A 25,040-nucleotide genomic window follows, 5' to 3' on the forward strand; every position below is an offset into this window, starting at 1 on the left:
TCGGCCTGCAAAGGCTGCCGAGGGCGGTGAGGTGGTGGCCCGCTGGGAAGGGAGGCTTGGACCCATCCTTTGGGAAGAGGCTGGGAAAATCCCGCACCTGACATATACTAAAAAACAAGGAGGCGTCCTTGTGGCACCTTAGAGACTAACAAATTTATTTGGGCATAAGTTTTCGTGGGCTATAACCCACTTCATCGGATGCATGGACTGAATCTATACAGTAGGCAGGTATAAATATACAGCACATGGAAAGATGGGAGTTGCCTTACCAAGTGGGGGGTCAGTGCTAACCAGGCCAATTCAGTCAGGGTGGTTGTGGTCCATTCCCAACAGTTGATAAGAAGGGTTGACTATCAACAGAGGGAAAATTACTTTTTGTAGAGACCCAGCCACTGCCAGTCTTTATTCAAGCCTAATTTGATGGTGTCAAGTTTGCAAATTAATTCCAGTTATGCAGTTTCTCACTGAAGTCTGTTTTTGAAGTTTTTTTTGTTGAAGAATAGCCACTTTTAAGTCTGTTATTGAGTGTCCCAGGAGATTGAAGTGTTCTCCAACTGGTGTTTGAATGTTACAATTCTTGATGTCTGATTTGTGTCCATTTATTCTTTTGCATAGAGACTGTCCAGTTTGGCCAATGTACATGGCAGAGGGGCATTGTTGGCACATGATGGCATATATCACATTGGTAGATGTGCTGGTGAACGAGCCCCTGATAGTGTGGCTGATGTGGTTAGGTCCTATGATGGCGTCCCTTGAATAGACATGCGGACAGAGTTCACACCAGGGTTTGTTGCAGAGTTTCGTTCTGTGTTAGTGTTTCTGTTGTGTGGTGTGTAGTTGCTGGTGAGTATTTGCTTCAGGTTGAGGGGCTGTCTGTAAGCGAGGACTGGCCTGTCTCCCAAGGTCTGTGAGAGTGTCATGCACTATAGGGTATTGCTGCAAGGGGCTGGGATACTGTGCTGATGAGGATGGGATAGGAACCTTACACAGAATAGAATCCCAGTAGCACATCTCCCCCAGACTCCCACCCAGGAATCCTGGACCCCAGTCCAAACCCACCCACTTCCTTCTCCCAGGAGAAAGCACAGAATCCTAATAGCTGCCACAGCTGGGCAAATGGGGTGGAGGGAGGTTAGCATAGGATTTAAAATCATAACTTTTACATTTAATGCTCGTGACATTAATAAAACAAAACCCATGAAAGTTAGGGCATTCCTAAAGTTAAGGTTCTTATTGCATTACTAACTGGGCTATGCGTGCACATCTTGTTATTTCAATAACATAATTAACAAGAGAAACAGAAATGTATAATACTACGTGCAGTATGTGCAAGGCGGACAAGACAACATTGTGTCAAAGTTCCAGGAGGAGAGGGAAAAGGATTGGAAATGTCCAACTTGCATGCTAGACTTGTAAAACTTAGTGTTGTGTTGATGCCTAAACTTTGCATTTAATTTACTTGGCTTAATCATAAGGCTCCTAGGCACTGTGATAACACCAATAATAAATAATAACCTGCCATTGACAGACTGATTCTGGCATGGCTTTAACTGAAACGCTGTTCTTTGTTGGGTCCTCAGTGTAAGCACAATACAACCAACTTTTTGTGCCTGACTTTAAAAAGACATAGCTGATGTCCACGGCTGAATGGGATCTACAAAACAAGCCAAGTTTTATGCTCCAGCTTCAGTAATGGTGAAGTGAGCGGCCAATGGCTGGACAGGGCTTTCCTACGCCGAAGCGAAACGGTATAAATGCAAAATGCCTGAAGGAATTTGGGTTGGCTCAGACCACAGGCAGGAATCTTCAGCCCCAAAGGCAGAATGGTGGGAAAGCCCCAGGCAGCCGAGGGTCTTGGGACGGGGGCGCCTGCTATGCAGCAAACGCACCGTAGGGGATCCCTAGCCCAGAACAGCTCTTGTTCGTAATACCAGGAGTGCCAATAAAGTTGGGGTATTTTGACTGGGGCCTTCGGTCGGAGGTTTAGGTGGCTAGACGGGTGCCTGCACAGAATTTGAGAGTGGCTCTCTGGGTTGCTCTTGTTCTGGCGGCGCGTCCGCCGGGTTTAGGCGGCGCGCGGCCCGGGCAGCCTCGGTTCGCTTGGCGAGAGCTGCCGGAGGCGCTGGGCCATGCGGGGCCGCGCGGGGAGTTTTGCGGACCCTCGCCTGAAGCAGCGAATCAAGCAGGTGCGGATTCCCTCCCCCCGCTTGCTCCTGCCGGTCCCCGGCCCCGGGAAGCCAAGTCACGCGCGCCCCTCCCCCGCGGTTCCCTCGCGCGCTCTTCCAGGGCGGTTGAGGGGTTGCCTTGAGCGCAAAGCAGGGGCTGCCCGCCGCCGCTCCGCGCGACAGACCCGGCTCTCCGCGGGCCCTAGGTCTGGGGCCGGGGAGCGGCTGTGTCATTTGTCGGGGCCAATCCCAGCGCCACGCGCCGTGTGTGTCTGTAAAACACGCTGGGCGCGGTCCGTGGGCTCCATGCAAGTTGTCACCTTGTTCCTGGGGCTACACCAGCTGGGCACCCCCCCCCCCCCCGTGAGAGGGAGCTGCGATCCCACAGTAATGGGTGCCTTTAGAAAACCCGAGACAGCTAGGCAGCTATTGATTTGGGGGAGGGGGAGCAGTGGTTTCACTCAAGTCCTTTGGAGTTGTTGGTGGTGGTCCATGTGAGGGTGTGATTATTGTGAAAATAGGCCAGACTAAAAGTCGCGTATAAAAGCTGGTGTAATGCTATAGAATTTGAGTCACATACTTTCTGTGGCATCCCCCTAAGGGCCTTGCAAAGTTGAATTTATCTTCACAACACCCCTATTAGGTGTTAAATTATGATCTGCCACTTACAGAGTGGGAACTGAGACACACAGAAATGAGGTTGCACAGAAAGTTTAATAGAGGCAGAAATAGAACCCATGATTTCCATTTCCAAGTTCAATGCCTTGGCTGCAGGACCATCTTTCCTTTATTGCAGTTGCAGTGATACTCAGACCTAGCTTCAGCAGCCAAATTAGCTATCATTACTGAAAAGAGCCACAGAAGTGTGAATGTATTGTTTCATTTACTATAGTACTAATCATATTTAAACAATAGGAGGGGGGACATATTTAGTTTTTAGTTTCACAGGAAGTAAGTTAATAACTTAGTGCAAGTTCATAACTTAATTGGTTTGTAAGATAGTAAAAGCATCCTGATTGTTTAATGACTTAAACTGTGCTTCGTAATGTGTCTCCTGCAGCTCTTTGCAGCACATATGTGTGATTTAATTATTAGCCAATCTGAGTATCACTGTTCTGTTGATTGAAGTCTATGGAGTTGCCCCAATTAATGACAATAGTTAGTTTGGCCTCCAAATATAATGTACTACTTTTCCCAGTAAATGTGGCCAGTTGGCTGTGTAAATAGTTAATAACAGGTTTCAGAGTAGCAGCCGTGTTAGTCTGTATCTGCAAAAAGAACAGGAGTACTTGTGGCACCTTAGAGACTAACAAATTTATTAGAACATAAGCTTTCGTGTGCTACAGCCCACTTCATCGGATGCATAGAATCCACAAAAGCTTATGCTCTAATAAATTTGTTAGTCTCCAAGGTGCCACAAGTGCTCCTGTTTTTTTAAAATAGTTAATAGTTTCCTGTCAAATTATTTAGCAATCTGATAACTTTGTGCAAAACAAATTCAAACTGTTTAGATTTTTCAGTTTAAATTTTCTCTTTTATGATAACTTGTGAAGGTCAATAACTTCAGCAAAAGTCTACGATTTTGTTCATTTCTATAAACTCCGCATTTCAGTACCTAAGCAGTAATAAATGTGGCCGATATGTGGACATTGGAATTTTAGCAGCTGATTTACAGAAAACTTACAGGTGAGCAAAAAACTTAATCCTTGCATTCTGTTTTGTTTTTTTAAATAAACAATAGAAATAGTAATATGTATTTGCATATCTGTTTGTAAAAATGTAAATTTATTTCTCATGACAGTTCTGAATTACCCTTATTATAAACTGGGATTGAAAGTTGCTTAGTACATCACTGATCAAGGAAGAAGTACAATCAAAATAAATTGTTTTCACTGCAAGATTCTGTTTGGCTGACATATCTAGTAACTTACTTATATTGCAGTAGCACAGAGAATTATAGAAATGTAGGGCACAAGAGACCTTGAGTGGTCCTCTAGTCCATCTTGTACTGAGGCAGGACCAAGTATACCTAGATCATCCCTGACAGTTGCTTGTCTAACCTGTTCTTAAAATACTCCATTGGCAGGATTCTATAACATCCCTTGGTAACCTATTCCAGTACTTAACTATCCTTATAGTTAGAAATATCTTTCTTATATCTACTCTAAATCTCCCTTGCTGCAGATTAAACAGTTTGTCTTGTCCTGATACCTTCAATGGCCATGGAGAACAATTTATCACCATCTTCTTTAAAACAGCCCTTAATATATTTGAAGGATGAGGGAGTACCTGATAAGTTGTCTTTTCTTGAACGTATATGTGCCCATTTTTTTAACCTTTCCTCATAGGTTATGTTTTCTAGACCTATCATCACTTTTATTGCTTTCCTCTGGACTCTCTCCAATCTTTATGAAAGTATGGTGCCCATAACCGAACACAGTATTCAACCTGAGGCCTCACCAGTGTCTAGTAGAGCAGAACAATTACTTCTAGAGGCTTATGTACAACTAGGGTGACCAGACGTCCCGATATTATCAGGACCATCCTGATATTAGGGGCTTTGTCTTATGTAGGATCCTATTATCCCCCACCTCTCCATCCCGATTGTTCACACTTGCTATGTTGTACCTGTGTACAACACTCCTGTTAATACACTCTGAAAGGATATTTGCCTTTTTTGCAATTGCACCATATTGTTGGCACGTATCAGTCACTGACTACGAGCCATTGTGCCAGGTGCTGTACGAACACATAACAGAAGGATAGTTCTTGCACTAAAAAGCTGACCATTGAAGATTGACAAGAGACAGCAAGTTGAGACAGACAGGGAGCACAAGGAAACAATGAGACAGTACTGGTGTTAATCTATCATTTGCCTAACTTTTCTAAGTTTTTTTTTTTTTTTTTTTTATGCACCACAGCAAAAAGAATTTTAAGGCAGAATTTGAAGGAGGGCAAGGAGGATGCTTTGTCCGTGTTTGTAGCCTCTTTATTGGGAGGATGTTTAATTTATGGTCTGTTAGTGGAAGGGAACTCAGCCATTTGATCATGAAGTTGGGAGAGCACATTCATTGCTAATGATGAAAGGGGCTGAATTTTTCATTATCATGCCTGAAAGGAAAAATAATACTATGGCTGAAGGACCCATCTTTGTCCAGTCCCTAGCTCTGTATGTGTGGTTTAAAACAAACAAGCCTATTATGAATGAAAATCCTCTTGGCTGTCTCTTCTTTTATATTGCCACTCACTGCTCTACATATCCAGCTGATGATGCTGGTCATAATATCCACTAAATGTCCTTCTGAAGGCTACTAGCTAGAGACCACTGTGATTCACTTTGTACCTTTTATACCAGAAATCGAGTTTAGTATGATGCCATTTGAGTTACACCTAATCTTTTTTAAAAGCCTGGAATAGCTCGAACCAAAGTCACTCTTCCACATAACTGGTTCCAGGGTGTACTTGTGTAAAAGATTGTGTATTGTGTCACTTTAGAAACTTGTATCTACATTGAGAATGACAATACATGAAAGAAGGCATCAGTGAGATCCTAACCTATACAATTGTTTTTCAGTGCAGAATATGGACGAAGAAAAAGAAATGCCTTTCGAATTCAGGTTGAGAAAGGTAAGTCTGTTAATATCATGACTGAAATACCAAGAAGCTGTAAGAAGCTCTCTGAATTAAGGACTACACTGTTGTTGAGCACTTGCTGCCATCTATGTTGTTCTGGGTTTTTTTCAGTGTTTGGTATAATCAGTAATGAGAGAGAATTTGAAGATTTAACAGCTTTAGAGAATGAACATGTGGCAAAAAGAGCAAGACACAGACGAGAAGAGAATGAGTAAGTGGAAAAACTTGTTGCCTTAAGACTACTGTAACAACGATGTCAGTACTTAACATTTTCACGGTGCTTTGTATCTTTAAAAAACTTTATATTACTATGAAGGCCCTGATCCTGCAAGCAGTTCCACACAGGCGGGCCCTTGTACCCTCCTAAGCCTGGTCTTTGCTGGGAAAAAAAATAAAAAGGGCCGGGGGGAGTTCTTAACTCAAGGTACATTCTAGTGAACCAGGCCCATAGACTTGAACTCAACCTACTAACTCACATAAAAACTAAAACTACCTTTTCACCCGGATTAACTCAAGTTAATTAATTTAAGAACACTTTGTGTGTGTGCAGGGGGCGGGGGGGTGAAGACAAGGCTACAGACTCCCAAATCAAAGGGATCCTCGTGGGTAGAAGGATTCACCTTCCTCCTGGATAGGGCAGTTTATAGGATTGGGGCCTGTCTGTTAAATCCTTACTACTCCTCTTTGTCACACAGGTGTTATCACTATTTTAGACATGGGAAAACTGAGATGGAGAGTTTCAGTGAATTTTCCAAGGGCACGCAACCAGTTAGTGTTAGAGGTGAGATTAGAATTTGGATTTCCTGGCTCCCAATCCTGTGCACAGTCCACTAGAACATTTTACCTCCTTAAATGTGGTAGAGATTACTTTGCATTAAGTATCCGAAAATATGCCTCCCTTTTTATTAGTGCTAAAATATTTTCTCTCTCTCAGTTAGAGTGACAGTAATAGCCATTCGTATCAGTGTTTTTAAGACAGGGTATGTTGAATTCAGTACAAAATACCCAGATCTTCTGAATTTCAGTAATCAAACCTTTTACCACTTTAAAAACAAGAGTCTGTTGGCTTTTTATTAAACCTACTAAATATTAACATTTTCCTGTGCGAGCAGATATCTGTAATGACAGTCCAGAGGACAAGCATTGGCAGGGAGAGATACAATGACTGCTGTTTTGCCATTCTAATTTCTATGGTTAACAGCACAGGGATAATTTGGGTTCATTCAGATCTGGACTCATCAAGAGGAGCCTAGAGTATAGCTTTTGGACAAATTCAATCAAGTGTTTGCGTATGGCTAAAGAAGTCAGAGAAACTTTTTAATTTTATAGTAATTTTTAATTTTATAGTAACCATATAATCTGTCTGACTTCCCACAATGTGTATGTGTATTGCTGTTCTTGAATGAATGGATTGACGCTGGCATTAGCTGTTCTGAGTGTGATCATGTACCTTCTAGAGGCTACAGCCTGCTTAAGCCTTATTACTGCCACACAAACATGAATATTTCATGTCTTCTCTCAGTTGCTGTAAATACGTACTGAGGTGTGTTACTGAAGTTTTTTAAAATATTTTTTTAATGAAGACAAATTCAGCAGTTAATTTGTTACCTATTAGTCAAAAGAAGGCTAATAATAGAGAATATATATTTATTTGTTAAAATTACAAAAACCCCTCTCCTCCTTGTCCCCTTGAGGTATTCTGCTCATGATTCCAACCTTTTTATCTTTGGTTTGAATTCTAGCCCCAGTATTTTACAATAAATACAGCTTTAGTTCCTCAAAGACCTCCAGCCACACAAACTGAGTGAGCTGTTCCAGCAGGCTTTGCAGTGATTCTGGTAGTCCTGAAATCAGACTTCATCTACTATAGAGAGCCCAGCTGGTGGTGGAAGCACTGAGGAGGGAAGGTTTTCCCCCTTCCACAAGCAGACTTAGATGGGGGAGAGGGCCATCAGAAGAGTTTGCTATCTCTATCCCACACACAGTAGTATTCTAGTCCTAGCACGGAGAGCCTAGCATCTTCCTAGGGGAAAAATATTTCTTCTATTAGTTGTGCAGATGTTTCATTGTGCTGTTATGGTATGTTGAACACATAATTTCTGCCTCCTTACTTTTGTGCTAAAGGGATGTGGAAAGCTACACAGACGACTCAGATGATGATGATTACTCAGAACATCTAGTAAGTCCATATTTCACTCTGTATGGTATAATGCAATTGAAATGAACACAGCAGTGCACATATGAAATATATCTGTGCTCTTTACTTAAAATATACAAGAGTTTTAAAACAGAGCTGTGTGTATACCATCTGGTAAAGGCCCAAACTTTGGTTTAGAATTCATATAATTCTTTATGGTGAGACTTGTTTTTAAAAAATATAGGTTCCAGTGCTAGTGGTGTTTTTAAAAGTCAGCATCCTAGAAGTTGTACCAGCCACAGTATCTCTGACCAGCTATGCCCCCTCCATTCTGGCTGGCCATGCTGCTCCTCGGTTGCCAAACTGCTAATGGCTTGGCTGATGCCCTCATTCTGACAAATCTCAGGTGGCTTGTCAGAATGAACACGTCAACCAGCAGTCCCCAACTGGAGACCTTGTAGAGTCAAAAAGATTATTTCCTGAGGAAGAATGAGGCAGGACTGTGGCTAGGGGCCATTTTTGAAAAAGGGGAACATAGCAAAGGCGGGGGGAGAGGGCAGAGTAGAGACTCTAGAATCGCACTATGGCTGTTTGCTTCCTAAGAGAGAGATCTGCAAGCAATTGTTTTTGTTTTTAATTTTCTTTTTAAATACATAAACTTTGCAGTCCACAAATCACTTGAACAGCTCTCTGCTGACCTTATACCGGAAAGGAGATCCTGATTCTCTTCCAGCAACTCCGAAGAATGAGCCAACAGAAACCAGTATCCCTGCACCAGTGACAGTACCCAGAACAAGTGCTCTTCCATCTGGCACCCCACTTGATACTAGGATCTCTGAAGGTGGATGGTTTATTGATAAAACCCCAGGTAGAAAAGAAGACAACTTCTCAATTGACCTGTGTGAGGAAGAAGAGGAAAGGAAACAAATTTCTGAGGTAGCTTCTCTTTTAAATATGATACCACTTAATGAGGCATATACACTGGGGCTTAGTACATTTCTTACCTTATGCGACAATACTTTGAACTACAGTATGAAGAACAGACTTGTTCTTCCTCGTGCCTCCAAGATGCACATTATATACAAAAACAAGTTTGAGCCTTTAATGGGCAATGCAAACCTGTTTTTTTTTTAATTACACCTACAGTGTTTCAACAGAGGTTGCTGCATTGGTGGATGAAGCAGTGTGTGGATTTTAACTTTTGTGAAGCGTTCTGTAAATGTAAGATGTTACGATGAAAGACTGGCTTAGTTGCTTGATGCCATCTTTTTTCAATAAGTATTTTAGCTGCCAAAAATGTTCTGGTGCAAACAACACTAGATTATATGTTCTTATGCAAGACAAATTTGTACTGTATCAAACTCTTTTTTTTTTTTTTTTTTTTTTTTTTTTTAAAGACGCCTTCTTTATGTTTGAGATACTCAAGATTAAAAGACTGGGAAAAAAAATTAGTCAAAAATAGTTTCAGGAACCACACATGACCAAGTTACCCTGCCCATTTTTGTGGTTTTACAATCACATTTTCTTTTTTTTTTTTTAATGGCTTCTCCTGTTGCTGTGTGAAAGTCCCACACAAACAGGGGAAACTGACAGACAGGGGAAACAGTGCAAAATGCTGTCCAGAACCATAAGCCACTGGGTGTTTCCCTTGCTGAGGCAGAGAGGTAAGTTTTGCTGGAGCTTAACCTGTGCAACAGCTCCTTGCCACACCCTTCTGTCCACCTCACCAGCAAACTCCTTGAGGTTCTGCCAGGTAGGTAACGTTCAGTGAACCCCAGTTCCTGAGTTCCCCAGAGACATCTCTTTGTAGTATCCAGCACCTATCACTGGACAGTCACAGAAATTACCAAGTTCGCTTCCTCCAAAGTGATAGGGTACACGCCAGCTTGTTAGTCTAGCTGACTTTAATACACAGCACTGATATGGGTTATAGTAAAACTAAGCATAAGTTTATTGATAAGGAACATAGATTTAAGTGATACTGAGAAAGAGAAAGACAGGTCTGGTTACAAATAAAAAACCCCAACCTTCTTTCTAGTGACCAAACTTAACTTTAGCAAACTGCAGTCATTGCTTAAACAGCTTTCTCACTTACATCAAGCTATCAGTGTCTCCAGCCCCTCAGGTAGGTGGATCCACTATTCACAGAATCAGAGGATGCTGATCCTTTTTCCCTATTCTTCCCTTTTATAATACAGAATACTTTTTAAATGAATCCCTTGAAAAGTAAACCCAGACAAAGCTCCTCTCCCCTACTGCTAATTCTTTGGGGTACAGGCACTAAGTCCCTTCATCCTCTGATCAATTTGTTTTCTCAGTTGGCTCGATCACTTTGTTTAACTCAGGTGCAAATGTACTTTAATTGTCCTTTGTTTGTAATCAGCTGTTTTTCTATCAGCCTGTTAGCTTGAACCATGCAGACAGGGAAATCTACATTCCTTTGTTGAAATCCGCATGCCTCCAAAACTTATTTGAAGAGCATATTTCTAGCACATATACATAACTCTATATACAGTCCTTCCATACATCTCTCAATATTCACGACAGCGTTACTAGATATTATATAATACCTGACAAGCCACTGTTTGGCTAAATATTATGACACGTGTGTTGAGTAGGCCCTTTGTCAGTTGACATAAAGAGGCCCTTAGGTCCACAATGTACAAAGTAAACAAGCTGAAAAGAAATAAATTTCTTTGATGTCTTTCTTTCAGTTATAGTAATTTTAGGTGTTCTTTAACAAAAGTCAGCAAAATGCTTTCAGGCAGAAATGTGATTACATTGACCCTTTAAGGCAATGTGTTCTCAGTGTATCTAAAAATATCCTTATGGTGACACTGCGACCCCAGAGCAAGTTTTTAAGAATAGAAAGTGTTCAAAAATAGAACCAGGGGATTTTCTTCTTGGGAATATACAGGAGTTTTGGGATTAAGAGACACCCAGGACCTCTTTGTCCTTCTCCAGTGGATAAAAGGCATGTTGTGGAGTTGATGTTTTTCTTCTGTAGTGGACAAGGCATATCGTCCTATTCACTCACCACTGTGCTGGCTGACTTACATAACGCTGATGGTGGATGTGGAAGGTTGTCATTTTAGCCCTAGTAGCAGTGTTTACCCCTACAAGGGGAGATGGGGTAGCAGGGGGATCATTGTGGAATAAAATGTCCACCAAATTGTGTTGAAAACAAAACACATAGTTAACAAGACGCTCAATCTCATCTGTCCATTCTCTCATTTGTATTTTTTTTGCATATACAGCGATATTTGCACAATATTCACTATAATATTGGTGGTGATTAGTATGTGTATGACCACAGCACCTAGAAGCCCTACTTATGAACCAGGATCCCACTGCGCAAAGTGCTGTACAAACATAGTGTGTTACTGGTAATTAACATTGTTTCTAATGGAGGTGGTTTATGTTTATTATATATACACACACAGAGCTATATTAGAGACAGTGTTTGTTACTTTACAGTAATTATGGAATTCAGGGCTTGTCTGCATGAGAAAACTGTCCAGAATAGCTACTGCAGAATAAACTATACTGGAATATCTATTTCAGAATAGTAACTCACATGGATGCCCTTATTCAAGAAGAAGGGTGTCCACACAGAGAGTTATATTGGAATCACTATTGTGCTTTAAATTTGCAGCCTACCTTATTCCGGAATAAAGTTCCTGTGTAGATGAGTCCTAATTTAAATCAGATTTTTATTCTTTTCCTAGCTTATGTATACACATTTTTTCTGGAACTTTCGTGCCAAAAAAAGAAAAGACAGATCACTGTAAACAATCCTTAGTAAAAACCAAGTCATAAAATGATTTAGATACAGAAAGGATTGATCATACCTTGTCTCTTACCATTCTCATAATATCTATGCATAAAACACCATATGTGTCTTCAGATTTTGTTTGTTCTGCTCTTTCAAGTGTCTGTAGAAAAGCTCAGTCACTTATGTACTAAATATTTGAAGACTCAGTCATATCATTCTGTGTTTTTTATGCTCTAGAAATCAAAAGACCTTTCTTTTTTGGAGAGTGAAGGAAAGAAGACAAAGAGTAAGAGACGAAAAAGAAGGAAAGAGGAATCTCAAGATGTAGATGAAGAAATAGAATCTGTTTTGCGTAAGCAGAAAGGTGAGAGCTACTATTTCTGAAGTGGCTTTTCGGGTATGTTGGTTGTTGGCAGCTGTAGCATTTAGAATCAGAGAGATGCTGCGCTTCTGAAATGTTGACTTTTCGGCTGGAGCCTTTCAGGAAGACATTCATCCTTCATGTTGTGCTAGAAAATAGTCCAGTCCTGTGATTGTTGCATAAGAAATAATTTGTTCTATATAATCTTTTATCCAAGTGTTCAGATCGGTGTCTGTCTTGTTGGGGTTTGCAGCCACTGGCTTCTGCTGTGTCCAAATTCTAATGACTTCATTTATTCCCTTCCTTTTTCTTCCTGCAGTTAAAACTAAAGGACCAGAGCTGCAGTTCCCTTTAGTGAAATTTGACGATGTGGGAGGCAGTGATGAAACTCTGAAGGTTAGTTTTAATTAAACCGTTGCTAGGTTACTTACGGGATAAAGAACCCAGTGAATAAAACTACATATATACAAAATGAGGGAACTGGAGCCGAAGCAGGACTGATTTGCATAGCAACTCAGCAAATCATTGGCAATGATTGATGAGGGCAGCAAGACTAGCTATAGATCTTAACCCGAACTTACCTCCCTAATATCAGTCACTGAAATAAGTGAGACAGAAGTTATCCTTCTATGCATTTTAGTGTTTACATTATTTTCTTCTGTCTACTCTATTTTTATCTTTTTTCTAACAGGAGGTGTGCAAGATGCTGATACACATGCGTCACCCTGAAGTATACAATCACTTAGGTGTGGTCCCACCTCGAGGATTTCTTTTACATGGACCACCAGGGTGTGGAAAGACATTACTAGCGCAGGCAATTGCTGGGGTGAGACTGCCCTAATATGTGCTTTCCCTTCCTCCTGTCTGCTCTTTTAATCAGACTTAAGATAGAGAGAGGGCAGATAGACTAGAACGTTCTCCTCTTTGCTTTTGTCTCTCTTGCCTCTTCCCATCTCGTCTCAAAATAAACATCCATTAGAATTTAAATAACAGAACTGCAATCTGAATCAGAATTATTCCTTGATAGATTCTCATGCAGGGGAAAATATTGTAGTAAAAGCTCAGTTTCTTCTTGAAAGCACTCACAAGGAATGGACTTTCAACAAGCCATATATTACATTACAGTTTGATCTGTTTACAGTAGAAAAGTTTTCAGCCTGGATATTTTAAAAAAGGAGGTGAAATCTGTTTTGGGATGTGACATGGCTGACTCCATGGGGAGATAATCCTATGACATTAAACTTGGAAGTTGCCATACAACAACTGTTGGGCCTTTGTCAGATAAGGTGATGGTCTGTCCTCATCAAACAGCCACCTCTACAAGTGGCATCCTTATAGCTCAGGGATGGGCAAACTTTTTGGTCCATCTGGGTATGGAAATTGTATAGCGGGCCATGAATGCTCATGAAATTGGGAGTTAGGGTGGGGATGAGGGCTCTGGGCTAGGTCCAGAAATGAGGAGTTCAGGGTGCGGGAGGGAGCTCTGGGCTGGGGCAGGAGGCTGAGCTGATGGGGGGAGGGCTCCAGCTGGAGGGGGCGGGCTCTGGGCTGGGGATGAGGGGTTTCGGGTGCAGGAGGGTGCTCCGGGCTGAGACCGAGGGGTTCGGAGGGTGGGAGGGAGGATCAGGCCTGGGGCAGGGGGTTGGGGCTTGGGAGGATGTCGGGTGCAGGCTCCTGGCGGCGCTTACCTCAAGCAGCTCCTGGAAGCAGCGGCATGTCCCCCCTCAGGCTCCTGCGCGTAGGCGTGGTCAGGCAGCTCTGCGTGCTGCCCCGTCTGCAGGCGCTGCCCCTGCAGCTCCCATTGGCCGCAGTTCCCAGCCCATGGGAGCTGCACTTGGGGCAGGGGCAGTGTGCGGAGCCCCCTAGCTGCCTCTATGGGTAGGAGCTGGAGGGAGGACATGCCACTGCTTCTGGGAGCCGTGCGGAGCCACAGCATGCATGGAGCAGAGCAAGCCGCCAACCCCACTCCCTGGCAGGAGCTCAAGGGCCAGATTAAAAGATCTGATGGGCTGGACACGGCCCGCGGGCTGTACTTTTCCCACCCCTCTTATAGCTGGTGTCATCAGAGAGGTCAGGGATTGTTACTGCATTTTATTACTGAGAATAAACTACTTTCTACTTGTAGAGGGTACCTGCAATTCAGGGTAGAGACAGCTTATGGCACTATGGAGCAGTTGCACTATCACTGTCTTTTTGCCTGTTCTGGGGGTAAATGGAGGACTTTTATTGCCAGGCTTGTCAATACAGTATCTCTTTTTTGTTTTTTATTGCTGTATTCACTTAAATGGCCGTAGGTTATATAGTTTGGAAATTATACATAAATTATGAGCTGTTGGAGCACCGCTTTTTTCAAAATGAAAACTTGCAGGCTTTTATTGTGTAAAGTTGATAGACTCTTTTGGAATTAAATCTTCGGTATTTTTAGCCAACACAAACATGTACTTCACTGCAAGCTGGGGTGTAAATCTACCACATGCTTGTCTGCCGTGCACTAAGTGTTGGTGTGGACCCTGCTGATGCACACTATCCGTTCTTTGTGTGCTTTGATGTACTCCCATTTCAAAGCACACTAAGGAACTGTTAGGGTGCACATGGACATTTAGTGCTCAGCAAGCTAGTGTGGGGTAGATTACTCTCAAGTTTGCCATGAACTAAATGTTCATGTTGACAAGCCCTCTGTTAGTTTGTCACTGAAATTCCTCATAGTCTATACACTGATGTCTGATCTAAGTGTTTTGTAATCAGTGGCAATGCTATTAAGCTGTTAAAGCGGGAGCCAGGAGACCTGGATTCTGTTCCCAGCTCTGTTCATTTGGTTAAGTGCCTCCGATCATTTAGATATAGGGGTGTTGCATGGGGTTTCTAAAGCACTTCAAAAACTTCTCTTGAAAGGCTCCTTAAAAGTGTAAGGTATTACGATAACATAAATTGTATAAATACTGGTTCTAGGGGACCTAGTCAAAGAAAATCCTGCTAAGAGGAAATGTTTTTGAAGTTTAGAGATTTCATAACCATGTTCTTTACATTTATTTTAGGAACTTGAACTGCCGATGCTCAAAGTAGCCGCTACTGAAATTGTATCGGGAGTCTCTGGGGAATCTGAACAGAAGCTGAGAGAGTTGTTTGAACAAGCTGTGGTGAGGCCAGGGAGCTGAGCAAATAAATTGCTTGATCCTTTCTCTTCATAAAACCTTTTAATGGTCCTTTTCTGCTGCTGCAATTTGAAATGAAGATTGAATTATTTGTATTACTGTAGAACCTAGGATCCTCAGTCATGGATTGGGACCCCATTGTACTAGGTGCTGTACAAACCCAGAACAAAAAGACAGTCCCTGCCCCAAAGAGCCTTCAGTGTAAATATAAATTATAGTACAATTATTGATGTATAGTCACTGTGTTAGGCAATTCACTACATAAAATACTTGGCTTTTGTATATACTGGAGTAATTACTACTCTGTGTTACTTAAGAAGTTGACCTCTTCATTAGATCTGTGAATTTGGATACATTAGTGATATTAGTATGAAATAGGGAATTGCAGGCAAAGATCTAGGAATCTAAGAAAAATGTTAGGATTAAATCTTCCCATATCTGCAGAGTCTTAAATATACAAGAGCACTGCTGGATTACTGGCTGAAATCCAGCCCAGGTTGGTGATGACCAAACACTGATATGAGAGTGTCTTGCTCTGTCTCGTTCTCCATGAGAAGCAAAGAAAAGCGGAAGGGGTTGAGGATACGCTACTTATTAAAAATCATTTTTACGTAAATCTCTGTATAATTCCCTAGAGAGTCCTCCATATCTGCCTTTTGAGAATACTTGCTTTTCCATTTCCATTCCCCACCATCCCCACTATTTTGACACCTCAAAACATATTTACCAATCCTCTTCATGGGATTCAGAGGAAGCAAGGATAGTGGAGTCATGATAGTTTGTCCCAATATGAACCTGAGCTGTTGTTTTGAATTAAAAAAGCCATTATTACAAACAATAAGGAAACAAGAACCAAAATCATGGTATGAAATGGATAATGTGGAGTGGCTTTTTTTTTTTTTAATTAAAATATTCTTTGCATTTAAAATGGTCTGGCCCTTAGCTATCAAAATTAACTTTTTCAGTTGAATTTATTGTATGAAGCATGTTTCAACTTAAAAAAAAAAAATTGTGTTTTTTTTTTTTAGCTTAGCCATTTACCTTTATTATCTTAAATTGCTTTTTCAGTGACTCTTGGGTCTCATGAACAAAATACTTTTTTATTCTAGCATGTGCCATATGCCTGGTACTATAATCCCTGTATAGCAAAATTATGCTCTTTCTGTACCAAAAGTGCTGATAAACTCCGAGAAATAATGCTCGAGCAGCTAGGTGGCGCACATGCTGCACTGGCTTGACAGCTTTGGGGTGTGCTTTTAAACTGCCTTTCTAGATGGGAGGCAATGGCAGACCTGAATGGAGAAGCCTCTCCGTGTTTGCCTGTAGCATACATTTTTTAGGATTAGTTACTGTTTAAATACACTGGTGAATCAAAGTACCAGGTAACTGCTACTTTTTATTAGCTTTGTCCTTTTATGAACATGGAGTTCATTAAATGAAATAGTATGGAAATCTGTAATGATTTATGTGCTCCCTGCTTTCGCTCCTGGAACATGATCCTATTCTTCTAGTAATCTGAGTTGGCAAATAGTTTCCATTATTGCCCATGCCTGCCCCTTGTCCGTTGCATGGTATTAGCGCTCCAGGTTCTACAGCATGAGTGACTTCTTGCCAAACAAAAATTTAAATGCCTCAGCTTCTGTCTTGGGCTTGAATATTTTCAAATCAACAAACAATCACGACAATGCGGTGTCTGTAGAAGACATAAAGCAACATAAAATATATTTTTTAAAAATCTCATGCTTTAGTTTCCTGAAGATCTCAGCCCTATGCACAGTTCCATAATGTATTTGGCTTCTCTAAGAGAATGAAGAGAGCAGTGTTTGGGAGCAGGGGTGCTGGGGTTTGAGAATGGATAGTTGTTCAGAGTACATAACAGCACTTGCAGTAATATCTTTTAAGCTTTGAAATGGGAGAAGCACTTTTCTTAAATTATTACTTCTTATATGCTATGTGTATCGAGAGTGATTACCCTGGTGTTCTTGTTCCTAGTCCAATGCTCCATGCATCCTTTTCATAGACGAGATTGATGCAATCACCCCAAAAAGAGAAGTTGCCTCAAAAGACATGGAACGGAGAATTGTCGCCCAGCTTCTAACCTGTATGGATGGTCAGTTTCAGCAACGAAATTAACATACTTTATTTTGTAAATTAACCTCCCCCCTCTTTTGAAGTCCAATTTTGATTTTCTTTTAACTTGTTTAAAATTAGACTTAAATTGAGCTCTGAACAGTTGTGGTAGTTGAAGATCCCAAAGTATTTTTGCAGAAGTTGGGGATATTAAGACCAATTCCCTGGTTAAAATCCTTTCCATATAACTTATTTCTGCCTTATTAGATTTCCCCTCGCGATCCAGTGTGGTACTCTTCGCTTTTTCTGGATATCGTGGTATTAACTTCCTGTCCTGTGTTGCAGTGTCATTATGTGCCATTAACAGTTGCCGCATTTCATCCTAAATGCGGCTTCTTTTGAGTGTGAAGAGAAAATATTCCTGAAGGTTGTTATTTACAGATCCATTTATACAGCACCCTGGAAACCCTTTCAGTGCTATGTAAACATATGTGTTGGAAAAGTGCTATATACATGTTGTTTCAAATGCCTGAGGTTATATAAAGCACAAACTATGTTGCTAGTGGAAATAAAGATAAATGCCTAGAAATTTTCATGGTTAAAAGAGAAGCAGCTTCAGGATGTTTAGCATAACAGTAAATGGTTTCCCAACTATGATCAAGAGTAAATATGTTCTTGCAGCATGTGTTTAAGAAGAGTAGCATTAACAGTGATGTTCCAATAGGGAGATATAGCTCTTTTCTGAGTACTTGTTTATTGCCTTCCATCCTCAGACCTGAATAATCTGGCTGCCACTGCTCAGGTCCTAGTCATTGGAGCTACTAACAGACCAGACTCGTTAGACCCAGCATTGAGGCGCGCTGGAAGATTTGATCAAGAAATTTGTCTAGGGATTCCTGATGAAGCAGCTAGAGAGAGGTATATCTTAGTAGACCAAGGCTTCTGATTAGTAAAACTGTTGCAAATTAGTGGGCAGTTAAGGACAAATGTATAGCACGCATAACCACATGCACCCATTCAGCCTGCATGGGTAAGTGGAGAAGGGGTAACAGTGTGTATATCTCTATGCTACCTGTCCAGTCCAGGGCTGTTCCGTGTGGATGCATGTATAAATCTCCTCTTAACATTGTATTAACAAGTGTTCTGGGCAACTTTAAGAAGAGAATAGACCCTGGAGTTGGCAATATGTATTTTGCTGTTGAATATTCTGTCATTGAATCTCCTTGTATTCACCTGTCATGGCTACAGGGCACAACTGCACCTTAGATTCTTTTTAGTACCTCTAGAGTAGACTCCAGAGGTGACAGGCTTGACTTCTTGCACCGAACTCTGAGTGGAACCATGTGGCTCAACTATACTTAGAGTGGATCTCTAGGCTGCAGCTGCCCTGTTTCCTAATCATGTTACTGCAATAGGCCCAACTGCATTTGGCACCTATAAACCCTTTCATTCTGGGGACTTGTGACCAGTGGGTTGATTAAAACAATTCAGAAACAGTGTCTTCAAAACCAAGATTATTTATTAATTCCCCAAGGGTACAAAGTCTGTAGAGAAAAGAGTAAAAACAATGAAAAGCCTGCCCTTGTGTCTTGCTTACAAATGCTGGTAAGGAAAGAGTAAACTGAGCTAATCCTCATCTCTTGTTAGGAAAAACAAACTGGTCCGCTTGCAGTGTGCTCTTTCTGTGTCCCCTTGCCAGCCTGTCAGCTTTTGCTGACCCTCTGCACAGTCTCTGGCCACTCAACCAACACTTTTCTACGTGTGAGGTCCTGTAATAGTTTATGTTCATTTTGATCTCTCTTCTCAGCTGTGGCAAAACAGCTGTGTTACCAGGGTTGAGGCAGAGGAGTTGCATCTTCGCTGCTATAAATCTGGCTATTGTGTTTAGGTATTTGGGATGCTCCTCATCTAGGCCATTTATTTTACCTTTCCTTTTACAATCCCTTTTGACTCGATGGCAAATAACCCGTCCTAACTAAACACACAGAGGTATGAACCATGTTCTTTAAAAAAAAAAAAAAAAAAAAAAAAAAAAAAAGTAGTTTGTCTTATCAGCATTTTGATATTTCACAACTTGTGCCATTTCAAGGAGCAGGAATGGTGAATGTGAGTAGAATCTTTAGTAATCTTCCTCCCATGTGAGAGAGATTGTTTGGACAAGAAAATCTTGATCATTGTTTTGAACAGTTGAAGTTGGGAGTCTAACAGCATTCCTCCATATTGTTGTTGTTTTCTGCAGTTCCTGCAGATGTGGGCCCACAGGAACTACCAATATTGCTGCATTTTTTTTAAAGAATGGAAAAAAAAATCAATCTTCTTTATAGGAGCGTGACAACAGTGTAACAGAATAAAGGAAAAAGTTACAGGCATTGTTAGGGTTTCATTTAACATACAGTGAATCCATAAGATAGAGGGAATGTTTCCGACTGGTACTAAGTGGCTAGTGCTGTTCATTTAGGCTCAGTTATTTGAAGATGTGTACACATCAGTTGTGCATGCAGGTTTTGTTTGCTCATACACATCTTTGTGCAAATATGAACTCGATTTGCATGCACATATTAGGCAGCTTTCATGCCCGCTTCTAATCATACACTTATAAAAAATGTAACCTTTACTGTCAAGGAATATGCCTTTATTATCTTAAATGAAGGAATGATAGTGCTTAGATCACAGGCTGAGCCAGTCACTGTTACCTCTATACCTTGAGTCACTTCCTCCCCTTGAACGGTTGTCAAACGAGCCAAAAAATTGGAAGAAAATGAGTTGATGCTACTAAAAAAAAAATCAAAACTAAAGATACTTAGTTTTGTCTGTTAGGTGCGTAAAGAAAAACATATTGAACTTTTTAAGGTAATAGTCATTGAATAAATTGTTCCATTCAAAGTTTCAGCACAGTGCTAGCAGCTTGGATAAGTGACGTCCAGTCAAATGGCTGGTATTTTTTAAATTTAAAAGGACACTTAAGTGGTGGATTTCATTTCTCTGGTTTGTGATGCCTTTTAATATTTCCCTACTGAAATAAAACTTTGCTGTTTGTAAAAACTAGGTTAGCTCCTCTCTCCCAGATTTCTGTATTGCTGGAAGATAATATGGCTCTGTAAGGTTTGCATCTTTATTTGTCTTATCAGCATTCTTTGCAGTCCTCAGGTGGAACGATTGTTGGGCCTTGGGGAGGAAATCCTTTAACATGGAGAATGCTCTAGAAGAGAGGAAAAGTATCCCTGTTCTAATAAAAAAAATATTTTAATGTAAAGGGAAGAACATAATTGATGACGTGATTTAAGTGGAATCACCTTGGATTAGCGAGTAAATTGTATTGCTTGGTAGAATTTACAAGCATCAGCCAGAGCAACATTCTAGAAATTCCTTACTATTGCTCTATGCCTCTATCTGCTGTATCTTTTTCTCTTGAACACTTTTATTCTCATTAGCTATATAGAAGTGCTTCAACCTGCTCCATACTTAGATTGTGCCTTTTTAAGGCTGGACCTTAAACTAGATCTGCCTGCTCATGTTCTGCAAACAAAAACGGGGTTCTTGTAAAGAATGCAGCAGGTACAATGTAAACAGATGTTGTCATATGCAGGAATGTGAACCAAATAAACACTTGAGTGGGTGGTAACCCATTTGAGTTTTGGTGGAACCCAGTTGGGATGTCATGTGACAGTTTAAATTCAATGTTGGTTTGTTAGGTTTTTTTTATTAAATCAAACAAAACCTGTAGCTGATTATATGTTCAGCAAAACTCTTAACCTTTAAATGAGCATCACCTGGCTGATACTGTAGGTTTCTTTTAGTGTGAGTGTCAGGAGAAAACATATAGCTTAATTTTGTGGCTCTCAGCATTAAGCGACTCTCCAGTTAAGTGTGAATTATTTGGCTCTTGCACCATTAGGATCTGCACAAGTGAACTGAGATGACTTAAATCTCTGAGCAGTGATGTTTGCTTTCATATCAGAGGGAAAATAGTTGCAACTTCTATTTTTTTTCTCTTACACAGAATTCTACAGACTTTGTGTCGAAAACTCAGGCTCCCTGAATCTTTTGATTTTCATTATTTAGCCCATATGACTCCAGGCTATGTAGGTGCTGATTTGATGGCACTTTGTCGTGAAGCAGCTATGTGTACAGTAAACAGGGTCCTGATAAAGTTGGAGGAGCAGAAATGGAAAGGTGTACGGGCTGGAGAAGCAATGACTGAGCAAAGCTTGGAGACTGGAACAGAAGCACTGGTGGAAAAGGATACTAAACATCCAGAGCTTCCTGCTAAGGTATTAATCCATTGTTACACTCATTTCACAATTCCTTAAAGACTAACCAGTTTGTTTGTGAGCTTCCCACTCAGTCTCACTAAACATTTCTGATCACAGCAATATTCAGTTCTAAATTAATGGAATTTTTTATGGTTATGTAGCATTCTTCATCCATCTGGTTTATAATATACTTTTCCTAAATGACAGTACAAATTGTATGGGTATTATGACACCAAAACTTCTTATAACTTTTTTGCTGCACCTTGGGGCTAAAACTATGGGTCTGGTTCTCTTAAGCTGATATGACTCATTGGTGTTTGATCTCCTCTACTATATGGCACCATTGCCTATTTTGGGGAAGCAACATTTTAAAAAGGGTAAAAGTTGGATCTACAATACGGCTTAATGCAGAAAACGTCATTTGTGCATGTGTAGCAGGACTGGGGCTCTGTTTCAAGCCAGAGTGTTTGCAGGCAGCCTGATGTCAGAATATTTGGATGTCTCAAGATGAAACAGTGTGGCCATTGAATGTGAGCAGCACCCATCTGCTGTAAATTTAAGTAGTGCCCTTGGAAGCTTCCTGAAAATGTGTTGTGCACATTAGTTGTTCTCTGCCTCCATTCTGCAAGAACTGCTTCTGGTTTAAGAGCTGATATTTCAGGGTACTCTAAACTCTACATGCATACTCGGATTCTGCTTATATAAGTATTGTCCAGGAAAGTAGTTTTAATTTAAGTAGAGAGAAGATGAAAGACTCTAATAAGCAGCTGCATTAGGGTAATGTAATCATGACTCATGCTCCTCACCTGTTTCCAGAACACTAGGAGTGAGTGATGATTTTGTTGTTGTTGTTGGTTGTTGTTGTTAAGGCAAATAGCTGCAACTCTCATGTCAGCATGATCAAAGAGGTTCCTGATTATTGGGGAAACACTCAGGGATCTGTATACTAGGGACTGGTAAGATCAATTTTGATGACAGTATCCTAGGACCACATTAGGCAGTCAACAGTAACATATGCTTATTATAAAAATAAACACAAAAAAAATCTTTTTCTACAGCAATTCATCCAATTTACAAAAACCAAGCATTCACACCTGTTGAGTTTCACCCCTCAAAATGATGTAGTTGGGGTTTTTTGGGGGGGCGGCAGGTGGGAAAGGGTCTGAAGGAAATGTTGGACACTAGAAAAATGTTAGTCGCATGGCCATTTTTGAAACAGTCAAGCGAACCTCACCTGACATTTCCCCTCCACGAACTGCTATGGGAAAATCAAGCAACCAAAAGACAGAATTTTGTAGACCTTTTGAACCTCTATTGAAATGGAAATCCTGGAGCTACCATCCCACCTTAATATTATCATACCATGTTAGGACCAGAGGAAGAGTTAATGGTGCAAGGTGGAGTTATTTGGTCAAGGAATTCTCTGATAAAAGCCTCTCAGTAAGGAGCTGATTTCAATAATCAATGCTTTAAACTCCAAATGCTAGGGAGATTGTTCCTGCCGAAGACCTGCATAGTATTCACCCTCTCCCTTCAGAGTCTGTCTGGACCACAGTTTGCCAGATGGGGCAGTGTTAAGCAATGCAAGGTGCTCTCTGTCATTCACTGCCACGGTACCCAGAGCCTGAAGATCAAACACCAATCTGGTCAGCTTCGGGGAACAAGAGAGGGTGACGGGAAATTGCATATAGCAATTGCACAGTTTAACCACAGAACCTAAAAATAGATGCAGTGATGCAGAGAAATGTACTGAAAGCTTGTTATAAATGAGCATCGACTTTTAAGGGCTACATACAACTGAATGTAAATGCATGGCTGAAATTCCCAGTGCTGCTACGCAGAACCAGTGATTTGTTCTCTGTTATGAGCAATGAACTTTTTAAATAGAATTAATGAATTTCGAGAGATTTGTTGGCAGTCCCAACAGAAGAGGTCAAGAACTACATGTGCAACGTGGAGAGAACTCTCTCCAGAGCAGTGTGGGAGAAAGTTTGTGTTACCAGTGCCCATGTTGGACGTGTGTGTGTGTGTATACACACACACCTCTACCCCGATATAACGCGGTCCTCGGGAGCCAAAAAATCTTACCGCATTATAGGTGAAACCGCATTATATCGAACTTGCTTTGGCCTTGAGCATTTCCGTTATTAATAGTCAGCAAATCATTTTTGTTAGAACTAACACTGTGTATGCAGTATCCCCCCCGCTCCTTGTCCCCTCCTTGTCCGCTGACTACTCCCTCCGGAGACCTCCCACCCCTAACCACCCCTCCTAAGACCCCACCCCCATCTAAGCCCCCCCTGCTCCTTGTCCCCTGACCGCCCCCTCCAGAGATGCCCCCCTCATCCCTAATCACCCCCAGGATCCCACCCCTACCCAACCCCTCCTCTCCCCTGACCACCCCCCGAGACCCTCTGCCCCTTATCCAACCCCTCGGCCCCCATCCCGGCACCTTTAACACGCCACTCAGAGCAGCGTGTCGGAGCCAGACACGCTGACGCGCGGATCCCCAGAGCGAGCAGCCCCACCCCCCAGAGCGCTGCTTTACTGCATTATATCCGAATTCATGTTATATCGGGCTGCGTTATATTGGAGTAGAGGTGTGTGTGTGTGTGTGTGTGTGTATATATATACATACAAACATACATATAAAATGATTTAAACTCCAGGGTAGTCTGCCTGTTACCTTTCTCCAGTGTTAAATTCACACGCACTGTGTCTTGAATGTTACCACATTGGACTCTTAACAGGCTTTGGCTGTAGGGAAGACCCTGAGAAAAATGGTATTTGTTCTTAAAATCTTGTCCTTTGTCTCTTCTTCCCACCGCCCTGTCCCTCAGGATGAATTGCAGAGGCTGCTAGAGTTGCTAAAGGAGCAAGATCCCCTGCTTGAGGAGCAGCTGCAGAAGCTCTGCATCGAAATGAATGATTTCATTGTTGCACTGTCTTCAGTGCAGCCTTCTGCCAAGAGAGAAGGCTTTGTCACCGTCCCTGATGTGACGTGGGCCGATGTTGGAGCCCTGGAGGACATTCGGGAGGAGCTCACTATGGCAATACTGGTAGGCATGAATGCTGTTTAAAGTCCTGTTAGGCAGTGCCAGGTTAAGATATCTAGCCGGAGTCAAACTTACATAATGTTTTCTTTGGGCGTATACACAGGGTCTTATGTATACCACAGCAAACTGGTCCTAAATTTTATGGCAAGGTCCCAGGATTCTGCAGCACGCTGGTGTAGCAAACTGGAAATTCTGCTGCACTTTCATTTAAAATTATAGCATTCAGAGAGATGTCTGTCTAATATAAAAATGAATTGTAATACAATCAAACAGGCTCTGTTTTTTTTCTGAGATTTAATTTATTTTACACTGTCCCCACACTTGTTGAGTTTTTGGTGTGTTGTGAGTTTTTGAAGTGATAGATAACTGCATCTGAAGTATCATGGAAGTTTTGGCAGCTGTGTTGGGGTAACTGGGGATTTGGTACCTAGAGGAATG

General features: G+C 41.4%; 1 protein-coding gene across 1 annotated transcript in view; it reads left to right on the forward strand.

Moving 5' to 3' along the window:
• Positions 1-1,992: 1,992 nt before the first annotated feature.
• NVL (nuclear VCP like) overlaps positions 1,993-25,040 on the forward strand; it is a 70,657-nt gene continuing 47,609 nt past the window's right edge. The window contains exons 1-14 of the mRNA XM_074949198.1: positions 1,993-2,186; positions 3,778-3,851; positions 5,740-5,792; positions 5,910-6,009; positions 7,923-7,977; positions 8,602-8,871; positions 11,948-12,074; positions 12,391-12,467; positions 12,763-12,897; positions 15,107-15,208; positions 17,216-17,333; positions 18,067-18,211; positions 21,294-21,564; positions 24,387-24,605. Of these exons, the coding sequence (XP_074805299.1) occupies positions 2,130-2,186; positions 3,778-3,851; positions 5,740-5,792; positions 5,910-6,009; positions 7,923-7,977; positions 8,602-8,871; positions 11,948-12,074; positions 12,391-12,467; positions 12,763-12,897; positions 15,107-15,208; positions 17,216-17,333; positions 18,067-18,211; positions 21,294-21,564; positions 24,387-24,605 (1,803 nt within the window). The 5' untranslated portion in view covers positions 1,993-2,129. The remainder of the gene's footprint in view (positions 2,187-3,777; positions 3,852-5,739; positions 5,793-5,909; positions 6,010-7,922; positions 7,978-8,601; positions 8,872-11,947; positions 12,075-12,390; positions 12,468-12,762; positions 12,898-15,106; positions 15,209-17,215; positions 17,334-18,066; positions 18,212-21,293; positions 21,565-24,386; positions 24,606-25,040) is intronic.

Source organism: Natator depressus, chromosome 3 (genome assembly GCF_965152275.1).
Source record: "Natator depressus isolate rNatDep1 chromosome 3, rNatDep2.hap1, whole genome shotgun sequence".
NCBI lineage: Eukaryota > Metazoa > Chordata > Testudines > Cheloniidae > Natator > Natator depressus.